Source organism: Prorops nasuta, unplaced genomic scaffold (genome assembly GCF_024137725.1).
Source record: "Prorops nasuta isolate Cenicafe-Biocafe unplaced genomic scaffold, Cenicafe_Pnas_1.2 PNAS00008, whole genome shotgun sequence".
Classification (NCBI taxonomy): Eukaryota; Metazoa; Arthropoda; class Insecta; order Hymenoptera; family Bethylidae; genus Prorops; species Prorops nasuta.
In genome coordinates, this window is record NW_027116805.1 from 1,605,415 (window position 1) to 1,623,586 (window position 18,172).

At 39.2% G+C, this 18,172-nt stretch overlaps 1 protein-coding gene across 2 annotated transcripts in view; it reads right to left on the reverse strand.

Moving 5' to 3' along the window:
• The window catches only part of sfl (N-deacetylase and N-sulfotransferase sfl), a 183,941-nt gene that overhangs the window by 48,849 nt on the left and 116,920 nt on the right, over window positions 1-18,172 (reverse strand). For both annotated transcript variants that reach the window (XM_066730427.1, XM_066730426.1), the window contains one exon: window positions 1,759-3,319. In XM_066730427.1, the coding sequence (XP_066586524.1) occupies window positions 1,759-1,931 (173 nt within the window). In that variant the 5' untranslated portion in view covers window positions 1,932-3,319. The remainder of the gene's footprint in view (window positions 1-1,758; window positions 3,320-18,172) is intronic.

An 18,172-nucleotide genomic window follows, 5' to 3' on the forward strand; every position in this document is an offset into this window, starting at 1 on the left:
AATAAAACCATAAATGACTTATTTAATTGTGTCTATTCGAATAAAGATTTATTTGAATAAAAGGATTTTTTTCTCAGTAACCAATATTAATTAAATTTCTGTATTTATAAACCGTATAGTAAGCCTTACATCTACAAAGAGAAATGGTATTATTTGGCCCAAAATAAAGAACGAATTGATTACATAAATCAATAAAAGCAATTTACGTACAAAAACGATTATGCATATTTGCGGTAAAATAATGAATCACGGAAGTGCATTGTGCAGTAATGAAAAAATATTTCAATGGATATATGGGTGAAATGAATGGTTGGGTTTTAGTCAAAAATCTGTTCGTAGGTGGAAAAAGTTTGCGTAATTAAATTACATGTAGGTCGAAGGCTACGATTTGTTTTGACCATTTCAGGCGTGCGCTAATTTTCATACGTGAGAGATAGTACATAACTGATTCGTAAACGCAAATGGATAGTTATCTCTCCCTCCTCTCTCTCTCTCTCTCTCTTTCTCTCTCATTTGCAAGTAAATTGCTTATTTGGAAATCAGCTTGCAGATCCAGCAATTTTACCTGGAGCAAAAAGGCATTCGGGAAAATAATAATAGCTGTGTACAGGTTTGCCAGTAAACGCACGATCATCCAGTAACTCGGACGATGATACGGAATTTCATTTCCATGTCGAGTTATTTGTCATTGTATCATTTAGCATCGCTTAGCTGAATTTTATCTCTCCAAGGATAAATGGACAAAGGGTCATTACTGGTTAATGAGGCTGTGCCACGCAGGGACAATCTCGAAACTAGCGAAAAATCATTTAGTTGGACTATTTTCGCACCTCCGCTTACCCTATACTATACACTCGGTTGAAGTATTTTATTGGAAAAGTCATTAGACAAATTTCAGTTCCGGCATTAATCGATCGATTGAGTCCAATTCGCAATTTATAATCATTGTTTCGAACAATGCTACGATTTAATAATGGTTGATTATCTCAATCTAACGATTCAACAAAAAATCAAATTATATATATTTCTTATCGAAAATCGAGTATTCTGATTATAGAAGCAAATATGAAAATAATGTCGGCTTATTTAGATTTGAAACTCTCATTTGGGTCTAGATTTAAGGAGGGTAGTTTGATATAGTATGTCTATAGTACAGGTATATATATCGGTGGATGAATCCGCATAAACGAGGAGTTTGCGGAGTGGACAAATTGGCAGGTGGCGTTGGTCGAGTCGACGACCCAATTTAAATCGGGATATACGCTTATACGTAAGCCCACGGATAAATGTATACACATACACGTACATGCAATCGCAGATTCATGTTGCGGAATGTGTTGCAAGGGACGCGCATCCATGATAGGCAGCATATACATATTATGTATCTATATACATATATATACGTATGGTATATAATTCCGTAATGTAACCGTCCAATTTCAATTTTCCTATTCCCGGTCTTCGATTAATGGTCCACATAGGTTAGGCTAGATCCACGGTTAATTAGAGAGAAGACGAATAACTCGGACTCCGCCGAGAGACCCGATACGAGGTCAATCCTCAGCCAGGATAATCAGACACTAGACATTTTCTAATCGATCACCGACTTGCCCTCGATCATTTCCCTCCCAATATATAAGATATCCAATTATATTTCTAATCGAGAAATTCGACTCAAGCTTCTTCTTCCTCTAAATATACAGTATGTGTGTGTGTATATATATATATAATATAGATTAAAAAAAGATTTGACCTTACCTGGACAAGGGGCTGCTGATGACGTAGTGGGTATAGTAGAAGATGCTAGCGACGGATACGAGTAGCAGAGCGGCGACGCATCTTTTGACCGTCGCCTGCTTGACGATGCAGCGTGGCCCGACGGCGCCCAGGAAGGGAACGGCAGCCTCGCTAGCGGAGATCTTCAGTACCATCCTCGCATCCGGCAAGGATCACTTCCGCCCGGATCGGACTGAGTGGCGGTCCCCCGGCACGCGCAAGCGCACGTGCGTCCAACCAAAAGAAACAAAAGAAAGAATCGCACAAATCCTCCTCGCTCAGTTCGCGATCATATCGCTGCTACTTCCGTTTTCTCGCCACCGGAAGTGGTAACCCGTCACTTCCTCGTGCCGACTTCCCGCGCCACTCGATCTTTCCGACGCCATGGACGCCACTTGGCGCGATCGGCTACCCTCCAACGTGACCTTGGAGTCACCTCCAACATCCAAATCACAAGAGAGCTTTATCCTCCTTCGTCCGACTATCGTCGATTTATACTACTAGCTCATTCTCCCCCCTGCACTCCCTTCCCTCATCTACCCCCTTTCTTTTCCCTCTACCACTCTCGATTCTTTCTCCATCCACCTCTCTCCTTCACCCCGCTTCGTCCAATCTACTTGACCATGCTGGAATATCCTTCCACCACGAAAATAATCAATCTCTTAGTCCTCTCAATGACTCATTTCTCTCTTTAGCCCGCTCATCAAGTTCTCGCTAAAAATATCTTACGAATCCTCATAATTCTGTTTTCTTTTCTATATCAACCGTAGCTCTTGTTCTACCAAAGATGATATGTTTTCTAAGGGTTCTTGAAAAAAGACTGCTGTTTTCACAGATTCGAAGGGACGAACGGTCGATGCAATTATTCCGATTGTAGTCTTAATTCGACTTGACGAGGATAAATTGTGGTTAAGGATATAATTGAATAATGGTCGGTTGATGCTCGCTTCCCATTAAAATTGACCTTTGACCGCCAGGCAGTAGCTCTGATTGAGAATCGAATCAACTAGAGCGATGGGAAGTTGAACCCTCGGATAAGTTTGACGAGTTAGGTTGGATAGTTGGTTGGAAAATTTCTCGAATTTGGAAATATGAAATTGCAGTAGCAGCAGTTTCTGGAATCGATTTGCGTGGCGCAGGATGAATGTTGTTAATGAAGAAAAAGTAGCGCTGGATATTGCGGAGTAGGTCGTCGCAGTCCCTCGGGACGTGTTCCTGGCGTATCCTGGGGATATCCGGGCGAACTCGGCCTACTTCCGGTGTCGTTTTAGCCAGTTTCACGGACGAACCATTTGTTAGCGTTGCCGTGCAAGTAAGCAAGGAAGCTAGCAAGGAAGCAAGCAAGGCTCACTCGTAAATTTCCCCTCGGCTGCTTCCCTTTCTCCCTGTCAATTAGGGACGATGCAGAGCCACGCCGTTTCTCCACCAGCCAAGCGATTTCGGACTCGATCCTTTTTCAGCCCCTCCCTACCTCTCCGCACACTTTTCTCGCGCTCAGCCCGATCGATCCTCGACCTCTTTTCTCCACCTGCAACCTGCGCACCTGAAACAATAAAAAAAGACCATAAAATCTCTCTTTCCATCGCGATATACATACATAATTAATTACTGCGATAATTTCAACATATATTTTTATAGCTCCTTGTTAAATTCAATTTGGATCAGCATGCGCTGCGTTGCATATTTTTCTAGAAACGTTTACGTGCATTGGAACAGTTTCTTCAGGTTTAAGTAATACAAGGAGCGGGGCTGAGTGGGGGTACTGGGTCGTTATTCATTAATTCATCAATTAATCAATTTGTCCGCGTGGGCAATTAGCCAGTGAGCAGCTAGCCGGCAATGAATTTTCCTAATGCCGTCCAGCCGACACCCGAAGTCGCCATAATTGATGGTTTCACTGACGGGCTAATACCTCCACGGTAATCAAGCCGGCAGCCCCGTTCGTCGCGATTAAACAACAACCGGGCGATTACAACGTGCAACAACTCCAATTAATCGAGCTTGCCTCGCACTCCTTTGCGTAAGCTCCTTTTTTCCATCCAACGCCCACAAGAAACTCAAGGAGCCCATTAATCAAGTCTTAAACGTATCCGGAGAGCCCTTTCCAGTTTTCACGAATACCCAGCAGCATTACGCGAGAATTTTTTCTCTCGAGAAGCTAAAATCGAAATTGGTGGCTGTACTGCGTGCTTGCGGATATTTTGATGTATCGGTTGAAGCGGAAGTGGAGTAATTTATAAGAAAGGAAATGGCGGAAGGGTATAAATATCTACGTCTATTGGAGGGGTTGTTGAATGATGTTCGGGAGTATTGATAAAACAATGCTCGTAAATAGGTAGGGTAAATTGTGATGGTTTGAATGAAACGGATTCGAAGGTGAAAGGAGGCGAATAGTGACGAGAATAGGTGGAAACGCGAACGAAGGTATTATCGAAGTTCGATGGCAGGCCCCCTATTAACGGGGTAGCCTCGTCGCTCTTGTGTAATTAAATTCCACCCCTTCTCTCGTCACTCATTCGTCTCTCAGTCGCCCCACCACATTTCACTTTCCCACTAACTACCCCCCCTCCCGGAATCCACGCTGAAATCCGATAACTTTTCTACCCACACACGACGACACTTATCGAAACCTTGAATCTTTATCAATCTCTTTGAAAAGCTTCCTGTGCAATTGTACCAATATCAATTTAAAAATTAAACCCTTCGCTTTCCGCCGCCACTAGATACGTATGTCAATATTGAAGAGGTCGCGTCAGTGCGAATGTTTCGGGTCGTTGTGGGCTGGGTTCGATTTTGTTGGAATATAACCGTTCCATGGATGTGCGAAGAAAATCGTTTGTTAATTTAATTTGAAACCGAATACACACGGATGAGGGAAAGCAAATGGATATAGTAGATCGATTTAATTGTAGGTAGAATAAATGCTGGAGAGTTGAAGGAAATTGATCTGTTTTTGTGAAACTCTTGGAAAGGTTGGATCGTTTTCCAGGGGAAACAGAACGTTTGTCTCAAAGTGAGCAGCAATTTCGATTGGATTCCAGTTTTCTTCCACTTGTTCCCAAGTAGACTGGATTCGTCCTGCCGCAGGCATATTTACAAGCTTTTCGATGTCCACCCGAATGGCGTTCTAATCTGGCAAATGCACTTCGTACAATCATCTTTCTTCATCCCCTTCAACAATCCTTTCTGCTTTTTACATTTTCCCTCTCTCGTCCTTACGGCATCTTGCAATATCGGTTTATCTATCGGTAGACTACAGAGGGGAAATTTCGATCAATTAGTCAATTTGATGAATTTCACCGATAATTATATATGTAAATATAGCATAATAAGCTATTAATCAGAATGCTACCGATTGTTAATCGAGTGGAGTGTAGACTTGTATTCTTTGACAATTGCCTACTTTAGAAAATTGTTTCATTTGAATTGATTATCAGAATAACCAACCAAAAATTGAATTTAATACGGCATTTGTTTCTTTTCTGTTGAAACAAAGAAAGAGAGTTTAGCTCGGTTAACTGATTATTGCAGAAGCGCCTTTCTTAGTTAATTAAATAATCCCATTATGTAAATTAGTGTTGTTTTTAGCACATCCTAAATTTGCGTGTTCACACATGCATCCTCTGAGTGATTATTCGCACGTGAAAAGATAAATAAGAAAAATAAAGGAATGCATAGCTCTCGTCCGAAGGATTTAGCAGAAACGAATTTGGTTTTCACACGAGTGATCTTTTATTCTACGGACGAGAAAACCATAACGCTCCTTTTCAATAGAATTTCTATTTATATACGTATGGCGTAAACCTAATTTTTTGCATTCATGATACAAATATTTATTGAAATAAACATCCCTATTACGATAAATTCACATATTATACTAACGATTGAGACGAAAATAAAATGTTCATCGAATAAACAAAAGCACCTGGCAGAGATAGTAAATGGTTGAAATTTCCCAAATACGTTCGCGCAAATTTCACTGGGATTAAATATTGATCCCTGCGTAAGTCAATTAGAGCATCTGGTGATTGAAATTTACCAGTTTTTGCTTAACAAATAATATTTATTCGTATTTTATAGAAGGACTTGACGAGTGCAATATTCTTTTTACAGAGAACAGAGTTGCATTTCCGCTTCTAACGGCTTGCTGAGCTTTTTGTACTATCGAGTCTGAGGATTAGCCCGAGATTATAAGAGGAATGCCCACGTAGTCCAGATACAGATAGAAGGGGTATACAGGCAAAAGAAGGATTTAGTGTATAAAAAAGTATGAGCAGATTTGAATAAGGCACAAGAATCAATGAAATAAAATTAATATGATTATGCCAAATCCAGTAAGAAAGAAAACTTTCCATTAAAAAAGATATGATTTTAGTAAAATTAATATTGCACTCCTATCGTATCATATATTGTAGTATTCTTTCAAATATACATTTTATTTATTAATTTAATTCATATTATATATCAATTTCGTATCAAGATAGAGATGAAGTTTACGTTGTTTAATAACTAAATCCACCGAGAAAATTTTTTAAAATTTGTATCACATTTAGAAACAGTTTGGAAACACATTTGGATTACGCGAGATCGAAAGACAAGTAGAACGACGGTTCCAAATCTCACTTGTCTGTGAATATACGCAGCTGGCCGGCTACCAATCTGCGCCAGATTTATGAAATTCATTAATCCGTCAAAATTGCACAATCGACCAATCCTTTTCCATTAATTAACAGTATCCATTCTTGCAAATTTATACATCCATCCGAATAATTCCTTTTTGATTCGTAACACCTTAATCATTTTTCAGTCTAGCTTATCCAACTCTATAGGAATCCCGCAAAGCAATTCTCAATAGTTTCGGTAATTTTAATTAAAAATCTACACAAGAGAGTAGAACAAATTCACGATGCATCGATGACACATATATATATATATATATAAGCTAAGAATTTCACGGAGGTTTGCGGGTTCATCAAAAAGATGGATAGTAAAAAATATATATATCGGCTGCTAGCTCATTAGGGAAAGCTGTTACCGACGCTAATACTGTAGACAACCGGACAGATGTTAACAGCAAATTAACACGTACGTCGTAGGCACGGCTTCATGCGGGGGCCAAGGTGAGTTAACAGGGTTACCGGGCGTCGATATGATCGCAATTTCAGCTTACAACCATAATTAACGCACCCGTCCGAACCAGTCTCGCTTAAATGTACTTTACTGCCCATTAACTCCGCGAGAAGCGCGAGCTTCCGCTTCCCCAGAATATCATTACACACAGTGTTTCCGGGAATATTTTATTCAACCAACCGCAGAAACCCTTTATCGATAACTGCACTCCACGATTTTACTGATAAGATCATTTAAGCTTCGATGCTCTGCTATTATATTTTTTTTTATGATTTATTAAATGTAAGATATATTCTATAGGTTCGTAATATATATATATATATATATATATATATATACTGTAATATGCAGTATAAGCCACTGACATAATCGATTTGCATATATTACACGTAACTATTATTATAAAACGTTTACCGATTTTATAACATCGCATTTGTGCCACCAACCCCAAAATTCCCTTAGCTCCAATTTATCGTCATGTCAATGTTTGTTCGATTTAGTAATTCATGCTAATTTTATTCACCGAAGCTATAGATTCGTATGATAAAATATTTGTAAAATTACATTTCCAAAATTGAATAGAAAGTGGCAGCAAATAGCTTCGTGTACGAGAGTATAATTCGAAAGTACGTATGAACAAAGATAATGAGATCGTAGAAACGTTTAGGAATGCGTACGTGCTTTTTAGGTATTTGCTGAAAATTCCTGTAAAGCATTTCCAGTTAAATGCATTATATGTAAAACCATCTCTTCGATATTTCCGTTCCTTTCAGGATCCTGTCCCTTAAAAACCTCTCTCCATTATTTTCCCGTCTCCATCTTAAAAAGGCAGGCTACGGTGTATCGAACATCAGCAAGTTATTTATTTCAAAGAATCTTATTTTCATATCTCAGATTTTTCTTCAATATTCCGGAGCTCCTCGTAAAATTATGATATTTTCCTCTGATTTTCTGCAAATGAAAAACTTGTCTCTAATAAATCTCGTACCAAACGTCTGATGTTACATGCTTAACATGCCTCATATTTTACAAGTATGCTTGTATTTTATAAATAAAACGTACTTTGATAAACATTGTATATAACTCTCGTGCATTTATAATTTGTTTACAAAGGGGGTCATAAAACAATGTTCATTAAGAAGGACTTATTGTTCGTGAGAGAGAACACGAGTCTTCGCCTACACAAGTTGAAATCTGATTACAGGTATTTAGATTGTTATAAAAAATGAAGAGAAGGTAAAACAAACATGAAAAGCGGATGTTTTTAATTGGCCAATCGGGGGAAAACAATGAAAAGATTTACGGTGAAAAAGCAATTTAGAATGATTGTATAATAAACAAGTGTGGATCTCGCTGGAGTGACAAGCGGTGCATCGTGCAGGAAAACCCTGTTTTTTCGTTAATTGGCAGGCGTAAAATTTGCGCGTTGACGACAGGACGCGGGTCAAATTTCGGCGACGCGTCCAATTTTGCGTAACGCGTGTCCTCGGTACAGCTGGTAAACAGTGCATCTATCAAGTAGCGCCCCTTTTCGATACCCTCCCTGTGAACCCAGACCAATAACCCAACAGGACTATACGATTCGATCATTAAAAAGTAAAATGTAAATTTTCCTGATAAAACTGCAATTGCCTTCTATTTTTTTCACCTTATGCTATTGATTAACTATATTTTTCGGAAGGACATTCAATTAAGACGCAGATTCTCTCTTTATCACTCTTTTTCGAGCGCTGATATTTTTAAAATTAACGACTCCGTAGCTTTACAGCGTAAAACTCGCTAGGTAAAAGGCTTAGAAATGTTTTGTCGGAACTGCTGTTTTTGGCTGGCTGTCAGTTACACCGACGTATTGCTCCCGCGTGAAATCTACAGCGAATCTATCTGCATCTTAAATGTGTTTTCAGACGAGGGATAAAGAAGGGAGATGGGCACATGCTGAATATTCATGTTATCCAGAATATTACCGGCGCTCGAAATGATAAAACTCGTGTCGCCCGGGAAAAAAGCAGAAGGGGAACAACAAATTTCGCGTGTTCAAGGTCCAAGGAAAATGAATGAAAACGGCCAGAGAGGGGTGGTGCACTCTGAAAACATTTATATGGCTACGGGAACAAACAGTTTTTAGACGAATGGAATAAATTAGCGAAAATTTCTTTCTTTTTTGCACAATGCTTTCGAGTGAAATTTAATGAAAAAATAGTCTCAGTAATGAAACGTTAAATATTCATCCATAAATTAAACTATATAATAAAGTGCAGGAAATTCGACTGAATTGTTATAAATGCAGAATCTTTCATTCCTATACACATATATCAGATGTATGATATTGAATTAGGATAAAGAGTGGGCGAGGTTGTTGGCGCAGAAAATTAATAGATCGACGGAGCTTTGAATTTAAGGGTTTTTATCTCGAACTGCATATATATATATATATATATATATACACTGCATAATGGCAAGATCGTATTTAGCGGTGGATAATTATAGATTAAACGTAACAGAGGCCAAACGCCGTTAGATAGTGGTACGTTACGAAACGCCCTTTCGATGTTACCGAAGTTACGGATAAACTTAGCCAAACAGGCCGGGGCCACTGGGGATGGACTGCAAGTGCTAGTAGTGCTACATCAGTCTGGAAAAGTAAGTAAACGCTTGTATAACGCGGATAGCCGCGAAAAAGCTCCAATATTATTCCCAGTCGTAAACTCTCCACGTACTATCGAAGCCGCAACTATATCGAACGTGGGTCGTAACGTGGTATATCTCTACCCTATCCCGGTCGGTAATGCAGGAAACTATGAAAAAATTATTAAACAGCCGAGAGAGAGAGAGAGAGAAAATTCAATCGCATCCTATCCGAATAATTCCGAATTACTTACTGGGCTTTGGATTTAGAGGGGCGCGAAACGATAAATTCCTTAACAAACTCGTTAGAGTGAAAGAATTCGTGCGCGGAATGAAAATGGGGGATAAACGGGGTAGTTTGGTAAAATTTCATTGGGCTGCCGGCGTGTTTCTGATGTAATTAAGCGGGTTATAAAGTACGTTTAATTACCAATAGAGACTTAGCGGTTAAAATAGCGCTCGTTAAGAATAATCCTGAGCGTCTCGATTATTAAAGCTGGCAGGGCTCTATGAATTTGTTGTCCTCGGGTCGATTATAACGAAAGCAAAGGCTCCAAGTGAGAGAGGGGGGGGGGGGGGGAGGTAAAAGAAGAGGAGAAGAGGGAAAATCGCGAGCTGTGCACGTCGCAAGGCCAAAGACGCCAACGTATGCGGCTCTCTCATATAAACTTCGTTTATTATAGCTCTCTCTAGCCGTGGGTGCACGAGTCGTTGAACCGACTTCTCTCTTTCTCTCTTTTTCCATCTTGTTTCCTTCCCTCTCTCTCTCTCTCTCTCTTTTATATCTACCTCGCTCTTTCCCTCCTCACCAACCTATATCTTTCACGTCCCTCTTCCCTCTCGGTCCTTTCCATCTCTTTTGCATCGTTCTCTCGTTCCATCTCACAGACTTCTTCGATTCTCTCGCTTTTTCTCCCTTTCTACTCGAACATTACACATTTTTTTTCTCCTTTCCACTCTTTACATCCCCCCAACTATACCGCGTCTCCTATTTACTATGTTTTTCTACATCTCCCTCCTACCCTTTGAACTCCACACTATTTTAGCTCTTCTCGCGTTTTCCTTCTCCACCCAATCTAGCCCCCTCTGTATTTACTATTTCGACACAGACTCTTTCTCTCTATTATGTTTTCGCTACTTTCTTATTTTCTTCTTTCGTTCGTTCCCACTGCACTCGATCCATTTCCCTATTTCTTTCTCTCTGCTGCTTCTGAACAAAATCGAACGAGCGACACCAGCGACCGACTCTGCTTGTACCATCTAACGTGTGTACGACCGTGTGTAATCGTCCAGCCACGTGATCGATCCTCCCCGAAGGTTCCGCGGGTCGATGACTCTCAGTTGTGGCCTCCGATCCGGCCACCGACCAAGAAGCGGACCTAATTATTAGGAAAAATTCTCCTGCACGTACTAATTATTTTAAAGATGATCCCTCGTGGTTCCTTGAACCGTAATCAGATACAATCAGCTTTTTGCACTACGCTTCTCTACAGATATGCTGTCGAAACCTCAGTTTTATCAACACGGTACGCTTAATCCTTATACTTATGATTTCGATAAATTCTAGAAAAAAACAGAAATTTATAGTAATTCGAATAAAAAGAAATTATTAAACAACGAACGTATATTTGTATTAATATATTAATAAAGTATAACATTGCAAATATAAATCCAGGTTATTTTTTCTATACGAAGGTTGAAGTTAAAAAAGAATGTACACTTTTATTTCATTGGTTCGAATGCATCGACGACAAAAATACGTTTACAAGAATTATTCGCCTACTCCGTAAAATCAGTTTAACCTTTAACTCATATCCGAGCGACGAGCACTCCGACAGAAATGTGTTCCAGATTTCAAATACAATAACTGGTCGTGGCTAATTTGTATAGTATCGTCTACTACGTGCAAAGTTCCGTTCTGTTGGTTATAAAACAATGACTTGCTGAATTAAGCCCAGCTTGCGTAAAAAAATTAAGGGCCGTAACGAAAACGTCCATCCATGGAATTGAAATTCAAATGGCATATGAACGATTTATGGAATTTGAAAAGATGAAAACATTATCCTGTTCTATTAATTCATTCCATTAATTTACAACAAAGCAATTTAGCGAACTGAATCTTTCACACGCAATAAATGCACGTTAAAATTTGCGATTCATTTGCATAAAGCGAATCGTTTATTGTTTTATATTGTATTTGACAAGTGAAATTTTGTGAGGAAGCTCGTGTTTCGTTGATGAGTAATAGAGTGAGAGGGTTGGAAGGAGTAGAGTAATAATCTTTTTAAGTATACCGAAGGAAAAGATCGCGGGGATAGAGACGATCGTCGACGATTGATCGCTCTTGAAACGAAATTATCAAAGAGCCCAGAAGAGCTCCTGCAACTTTCGAAGAAACTTCCACGGATAATCCGATAGTTCTACCGAGGAACGGCAGAAACGCGAAATAATCGCAGCTCCGATTCATCAGGAGGCTGCATTGAAAAAGGAAAATGATATTTAATACAAAAGAACAAAAGAGGAGTACAGAAAGGATTATTCTCATTAAAAAACTTGCCAGGGAGAAGAGTAATTTTTCATGTAAAAGAAATTTATTGAGCTTTATTGAGCGCCCTCTTTGTAACTTTAAAGATAATCTTGATTTGGTAAATTCATTGAGTATTATCGCATAGCTTAGCAAATAACTTTTATTAAACGAACCTTCGGTTCATCATTATGATTGAACAATATTTTCGGTGATCATATATGCTTCGCAAAATTATCGGAGAAAAATTATTTACAACCCAAATTTGCGAAGCAAATATTAAAATGCACATGCGATAGCGTTTGGCACGATTGGATATGGGATCGATCAGTTGATAACGTGCTAATTAACAAGAAATATGCAAGTGGACGCTGTTCTACCTAATCGGACGAAAGTAAAATATACGTATATTTACTGAATCCTATATACATGCATATATACACCTATTTACAACTTTTAACGCTTCGCAGCATTTGCATATTTACGAAATTTTACCAATCGCATAGTTTAACCTGATCATATATACAGTTTCGTAACTCCCAGTAGGGGAGAATGGTTTTTTTACCGAGTCGAAGAAAAAAAACCTTTTTATTAGATTGCTTTCAGCCATCTGCTTAACATGTGAAAATAATTTAATAAGATTTCGCGAAAAAGCTGAGATATACGAGGCCGACACCAATTGGTGTTGCAATGCGGATCGTCACGCTTCAACGAAACTTAAGCAAGCAAGACTCATTAATTAAACGCTTCAGTTTCATTAATATGACTCGACCCATTATTTTTCTCCGCGCATCCGTATCGCTGGTTCGATGATCCACTTTTCATCCGATCTTTATCAGCGTTGAAACGAATTTTACTCTGATTGTCCGCAAACAAGCGCTTTGAAAATTTGAGCCATACAAATGACTAACTGAAATATGAAGACTGTTAATAAAAAATATCATTAAAAAGAAGCCAGAAAGTAATAGTACTGCATTTTTAAAACAAACAAAACCTCATCTATTAACAGAAACTGAATTTGTTTAGTTTTAGACAAACAAAACGTAGTATGTTATAAATGCAAATTGTTTATAAACGTTTGTTTACATTGAAAAAGGTCATTTGAGCGGCGAACGCGCTAGCTTTCATAGCCCGGAGGAGTTTGAAAATTAATAAACTGACAATAATAATTACATAGTATGTTAGTGAAAATTGTGAAGACTGTATGGAAATTCGAGGCAGCCAGTCTGGACAAGGGCATATATTGTTGAAAATTCGCGTGGCTAATGGCACTGAGCCGAAGTGGTGCTAAAGTGGACGTGTGGCAGTAGTGTTAACGAGTCCCGATAGCAGTGGCTCGACAGCTGTTAACGTGCAATTAAAGCGAACCGAACGTATTTCCGCTAATGTAAAACTATTCGATGCACACTTATGAACTTCACGCAGAATCCCATCCGGGATAAGCGTTAACATTGCGCATGATTATTGTCAGTCGAATGGGCCCATGAAGTCGAACTGCAAATTTACAAACTGATCAAAATCTCCAGCTAAAAAAACAATAAGAATTTCATCGATAAATCATGAAGTTCGTTTAAAAACCGTGGAATCGAGCACGATTACAAAATGAAGTAATGCGTTGGAAATTGGAGAATGGAACTGCGTGTGCAGGAAGGAAATTGCTTAATCTATAAAATTCCATTAATAGAGTGGGTCAACTGTAGAGTTGAAATCATTTGCTATCAGTCAATAAATAGACAATCCATCGTTGCCTCGATGTTCTTCGTTTCTCGTTTATTATCGTTCACGCTAAGTTATCAGGACCTCGAGTTGACCCGTGCACGCTCTACCGATTTTCCAACATCGTTTTTCCGGTTTCTAACACCCTACAAATGTGGTATATCTTGCACAGCTCCCCCTTGATCATGCTGCTTCCTAATGTCTCCAACATTTTCCGGAAGTAAACAAAAATCACGTGGCGAATGTGGAGAAGCATTCAATATCAAGCAAAGATCAGGAAATGGATTAAAAATCGCTCAATATCAATTTTTGTTTTGCAAAAGGGAAACGAAAGTGGAAAATTTGGAAGGGGTTTTAATGGTGAATTAGAAGTTGACTCGAGGTTTTGTCACCGACGTTTGTTTCTGGTTGCAGGGAATGTCAATTTGTAAACGCCTGGGGTGTTTTTGGTTCTCTGCTTCGCCAGTGAGGCGTTTTATCAGTGCACTGGACGTGCAAACTTTATCGAGCGAACGGTTTCTGGTAATACGTCAAGCCAGTTTTTCTCCCGTCAAACGTACGCCGCTGAAAGCTTCGTCATGCTCCATCGACGTCGAACGCCAGCCATTTACGGTGTCAAGGTCGAGTTGATTGAGCATCGAGCGTCCATCCCGAGATCAATTGCTCCTCTCATGAAAAATTCTGCAATCGTTGCATTATCATCGGGGCAGCAACAATCGCCCCAACAAAATATTTATCAGAGATCGTCAAATTACGCCCTCCGTATACAATATATATACAATAAAGTACAAGTGATACAAAATTTTTCACGTAAAAAAAAAATAACCGAACCAATTGAACGATCCATTGGAGTCGATTATCCGGTAAAAATAAGGGTATAGAGGTTGTAGGAATCTATGGGAAATGTGGAATTTTTGGCAACGTATCAGTTAACGTAAATCAGGAAAAATATATCGTGTAGCATGGTTGATTTCATGGGTGATATTTGTGGAAGCGAGAAGAAGGGTTGGGTCGGTTGGTAGTGGAGAGAAGGTAACGGGTGATTCACGGCATGACTGAAGTTGGTAGCAATCGGATTAAACGTAACACCCGTTGAGTGCCAATTCCTCTAGCGTTCTACTCGCAGTATCGACGTGCCTTCGATAATGGGGCCGAATTTACTCCGGTAGTGTGCCGAGATACGATACGACGCCAGGCTTCATTGTCACCCAGGAGACTTCGACGGGTACAACCTTGCCCAAGTGTGCTTCTCCTATTCCCGATCGATACGTGGCTCGCTTTTAAAATGACGCTCATCACTCCCCGATGCAATATCAAAGGGCTCTCAGCACGTTTCGCTTCTTATGGGAATTCAGCCCGTGACCCAATTCTATATACCATCGCCCATTTGCGACCCCAACTTACTTTGCCTTCTCTCCCTGAAAATCACCCCCCCCCCCGCCCCTGCCACCCCGACAATCGACGGAAATTCATGCAAATTAAGAAATTCCTCCCCAACGCTTTTCTTGCACAGCTCGTTTCTTCTAACGCCAAATTGCTTCGCTTCTTAAATTTACTTTATTAATATTGCTGACTGTTATTATTATTGCATAAGAAGAATTATAGAACCTGTATTTTGTTCAAAGTGTCTGTGGAGTTTTTCGGAACAAGAATAATAGGCTTATCCGGTGTTTTTTAATTACAATAAATTTAATATATTTTCATTATTTAATATGTGCAATTACTAGCAGATCTAACGATTTTTTCAAAGGAGCGTGTCAAAGGGTTTTGGTTGGGCTGTATATAATTGTGTTAATAAGTCTTATACATCGTAAATTTGTTATCATATATTAGATTAATTGTTCAAAATTAAAGGCAGTGCATTTTTTTTAACAAACATATCTATTGATATTTGTATACTATATATAATAACGGAGTGTCTTCGTTAAACTATATTTAGCATTCTCAGCGCATTTTGCATTTTATCCAGTTGCGGTCGTTGGTAAGATTTACACATGCGCACTCTCCCCGGTAGAGAAATATTGTAAATATTTCAATACACTTAAAAAGCTATTAAATTTTAAAGTGAAATTTACACTGAACTAAATAATACAACCAGTATACAAAAGGTATGTGAACAACTTACTGTTATTGTCTGAATTGTACAAGTACCACAAAGTTTCCCTCTCAACGGAAATGAATGAAACAAACCCTCAGTTTCGATATATTTCTATCACTATTTCAGCGAAACATAACAATACAACTATGCCTCGAGTGATTCGATTTTATTAAAATACCATAAATAAATTTCAGCCCCGTCGAACACAAATAATTTGGACACTGCATACGCTTTTATATATCAAATGACATTAGTTTAAATTAAATTAACGATAAATTACTAAAATAACATTTGCCAATATCTTATATATATATAAAAGCAATGACATATGACAAATTTAATAATTCGACTAATTTGGTATTCTTGACGATGCCACAAGTTCCCTCTGGCACTTCAAGTGACATCGAATTATTGTGATGCTATATATATATATATATATATATATATATGCATTATACGGAAGTGTCGGCGTTCGTTCGTGTGGCTTGTCTTAGGGGTCGCGCGTACAGTCAAAGGGGGTAGTTTATGCAACCACAGACTGTAGACTGGAGAATATATATATTCGTAGATTTAACGTAGCTGACGGGAGAGCATCGAGAACTACCGAGTCCACGATCTATTCCGGTTCCACCCCGCAGTTCGATAATTGCGAGCAGTTTCTCTTCCTTAAAATCCTGCGTCTCTTAACTTACACGCTTCATTATTCCTTATTCCTTCCCGACTCTTATTCAATCTACCAGCGATTATCACAACTGTGCACTCCACACAGCTCGAATAAAACTTTCATATTTTCACTTATTCGTTCGAGTAAAAACTTGATAACCCTATTATACACGTTCTAACTGCAAACGATATGATAAAAAAAGTGTAATGTACATAATTCATAGGTGCGCGCATGACTTGTAATTAAACAGTAGTAATTAAAAGTTTCTTATCGTAGCAAGCAAAGGCGTAAACAAAGCAGCGATTATTTGTCAGAAGACTTGAGTAAGGGATGGGAGGGGGAGGGGTTCACGGTTTTGGGTTGGGGGACCAAGTTATCGCGACAGTTTCAAGCAGCGGGTGAGACTCGGTCGAAGGATGGATGCGCACAGGATGCGTGCTGAGGAAGAGAGGTAGACAGTGCTTCTCAGTGTGTTTATGTTTGTGTGTGTGCGTGTGCGTGATAGAGCGAAAGAGGGAGAGCAAGAGAGATAAACTTTCGACACGTTACGCTTACAGTTTCTGTTTGCTCAGGTAGAGGAACTATTGTTGCTCGAGACTGCATGGTGCTAGCTTCTTCGTTTACTACCCCGCACGTAGCTCGTTACCGTAGTCTTCCCGAAGCTAACTATTCTTCCCGGCCGATTCCCTTAATTAATGGAGTTTGCGCGAAAAAGCCAAGCGCGAGCGGCCCCGCGAATAATCGGGCCCAAGGCGGAAATTCCTTGATTTATGGCTGGCCAGATGAGTCGTAGAATTTATGGCGCCTCCTACGACCCCACCGGTTTCTCCCCTCCCAGTTCCGCTCTCTCGCAAGACAAGCAATTTTATCAAGCAGATTTCTTATCTCCGACGATTAGTAACTCGACTACAATTTTTCATATATTTACCTATACATTTTTCATCGAGCATTCTACTCTATATATTTTTTATATATATTCTTCTATTTGCTTTATCCTTCTTCTCTCATAATTTTCCTATTGGATGGGACGATATTTTACAAGGACCGTAGAAAAAAAAAAAAAAAAAAAAAAAACAATAAAAGGTCAACTATAAACGTAACAATATGGAATTGGAGAGCTGCAGAGCTAGTTAAGTTTTTCTTCGAGTGCTCACCGAGTGCTGATTAAAAAAGTGAAAGGAATAAAAAGTAACAAGAATTTAAGTCAATCGACAGGACGATGAAATTTTGCGTAGGTTTAACGATCGCGTAAATCTCGTTTGTGGCTGTAAACCGGCTGCGCGGTCTTAAATCACTTCCGGCTCGCCGGAAACTTGAATTTATAATTCGCTATAATAAAATGAATACTAGAGCTGGTTTCGCTCTTTGGCTTCTCTCGTTGCTAATAATTACGTAAATGATCCTCCGAAGTGGCTAATGCACAAGTTGGAGATTCGCTGAAGATAAGTATACAAGCGATCGATCGATTTGGGAAGGGATAAAAATTAATGGTCGGTAGTGGTGCTGGAAAAATGTAAAAGTAAATGAAAGTGGCTAAATTGGAGGTGGAGTGCTGCGTATCGATAATGGCTTAGTTTGGAAACGTTTGTGTGGGGTAGAGACGAGAGGGAAGGATAAAATAAAGGAGGAGAGGATGAGG